The sequence below is a fragment of the Octopus bimaculoides genome, chromosome 8 (genome assembly GCF_001194135.2).
Source record: "Octopus bimaculoides isolate UCB-OBI-ISO-001 chromosome 8, ASM119413v2, whole genome shotgun sequence".
NCBI lineage: Eukaryota > Metazoa > Mollusca > Cephalopoda > Octopoda > Octopodidae > Octopus > Octopus bimaculoides.
Window position 1 is genome coordinate 93,374,383 of NC_068988.1, and position 1,790 is coordinate 93,376,172.

The 1,790-nt window shown below is 32.6% G+C and overlaps 1 protein-coding gene across 1 annotated transcript in view; it reads left to right on the forward strand.

Moving 5' to 3' along the window:
* Nucleotides 1-254: 254 nt before the first annotated feature.
* Nucleotides 255-1,790, forward strand: part of LOC106869519 (transcription cofactor vestigial-like protein 2) — a 147,271-nt gene continuing 145,735 nt past the window's right edge. The window contains exon 1 of the mRNA XM_052970271.1: nucleotides 255-277. Within this exon, the coding sequence (XP_052826231.1) occupies nucleotides 272-277 (6 nt within the window). The 5' untranslated portion in view covers nucleotides 255-271. The remainder of the gene's footprint in view (nucleotides 278-1,790) is intronic.

Here is a 1,790-nt window from a genome sequence, read left to right on the forward strand (position 1 = left end):
GCTGCGGGGGGTGGGTGTCATATCTTTTCATATGGTACCTAACGAAATTCTTAGGAATCAATACCACCCAACAACGTTATCAACACGAGCAGCAGTAAACAACACCAACAACAACAACAACATTTCTAATAGTAGTAACAGCAGCAGCAGCAGCAGCCAACGCTGCGAAGAAATACTAATAATAATCATCTCTGTTATTTTAACATAAACATCTTCTTGGACTTCGTTTGGATGAGCGAATAATTCCCTCCTTTTATTTAATTGACAGAAAATGCAGGTAAATAATCCTTTGTGCTCCTCCCAAATTAGCTGCCGTATATTAACCAGTTTTTAACAGTCACAGTCTAACATCATCATCATCATCGTCATCGTCACAGTTTTTATTCTTCTTATTGTTGTTGTTGTTTTATTATTATTATTACTATTATTATTGTTGTTGTTGTTGTTGTTGTTGTTATTATTTCTTTTTATCACAAGTTTTGTTGGAACTCTTGGAGACTTGCATGCGTAGCGGGTTTGCTACCTTCAGCCTACTGTACCATGCTATTTGTTCTTTTCAGTTACCTAATACTTTCCAGATTATTATTATTATTATTATTATTATTATTATTATTGTCATTATTATTATTATTATTATTATTATTATTATTATTATTATTATTATTATTATTATTGTTATTATTATTATTATTATTATTATTACTATTATTATTATTATTATTATTGAGTGAGAGAGCAGTGCATGCTATCAAAGTGACACTGGGGTAAAAATATACGAAGCCCACTCGTCTGATAAGGGTACACCAGGCATATGCATCACAACCATATGTGCATGACATGGCGACATGGCGACCTTATATCAAGATTAATAGCGCATGACCCTTGCAGGTGGGGGCCCAGTTAGAATTTTCTTCAGGTCGAGTAAACTATCCCACTCAAAAGGTTCCTGAATATGGGTTGTTTAAGGATGTTGAACGTAACACCCATGTTTCCAGAGGTGAATTATTCAAACCCCAGAGAATTCGTCTCAACACATGGCTATGACGATCCCCCACTACTTCTGCTCGTGATCAGAGATGCCCACATCGTCAGCCACCAAGGGACATGCTCAACTGGTTAAGGTCAAATACCTGACAAGCAAGTCTGTGGTACTCAGCAGAATATTTGCTGCAGCCCAGCTTTTATACCAAGACATATAATTATTATCATTGTTGTTATTATTATTATTAACAACATAGTCTTAGTTTAAATATTATAAAGAATATATTTTGCAGTTGTATCATATTGTATTTTACCTATCTTATTTTTTTTTTAATATCAAATTCAGATATTATGAAAAATATATCTACTAAACACATGAGTAAAAAACAAGACAAAACGGTTCTTGTAACTTGGCTTTTGAGTTTTATATATTCATTATTCTTAAAGAATAATGTTATTGTCAGTTATTTCGAAGCTTCGGCCAGTTAAGTCATCGTCGGACTTCCGACGATGGCTTATATGAACGAAACTTCGAACTCACTGTCGACAACATATATATACAAGTAAACGTATACTCTACAAAAGTATAGAGAAATCCAACAGATAATGTTTCTTTTTATCATAACTGAACTTAAAAGACAAACATTAACAATATATATATATATATATGTATGTGTGTGTGTGTGTGTGTGTGTGTGTGTGTGTGTATACACACACACACACACACATATATATATATATATACACACATATATACATATATACATACATGTATAGATCTGTATATATATATACATATATTCGTATAT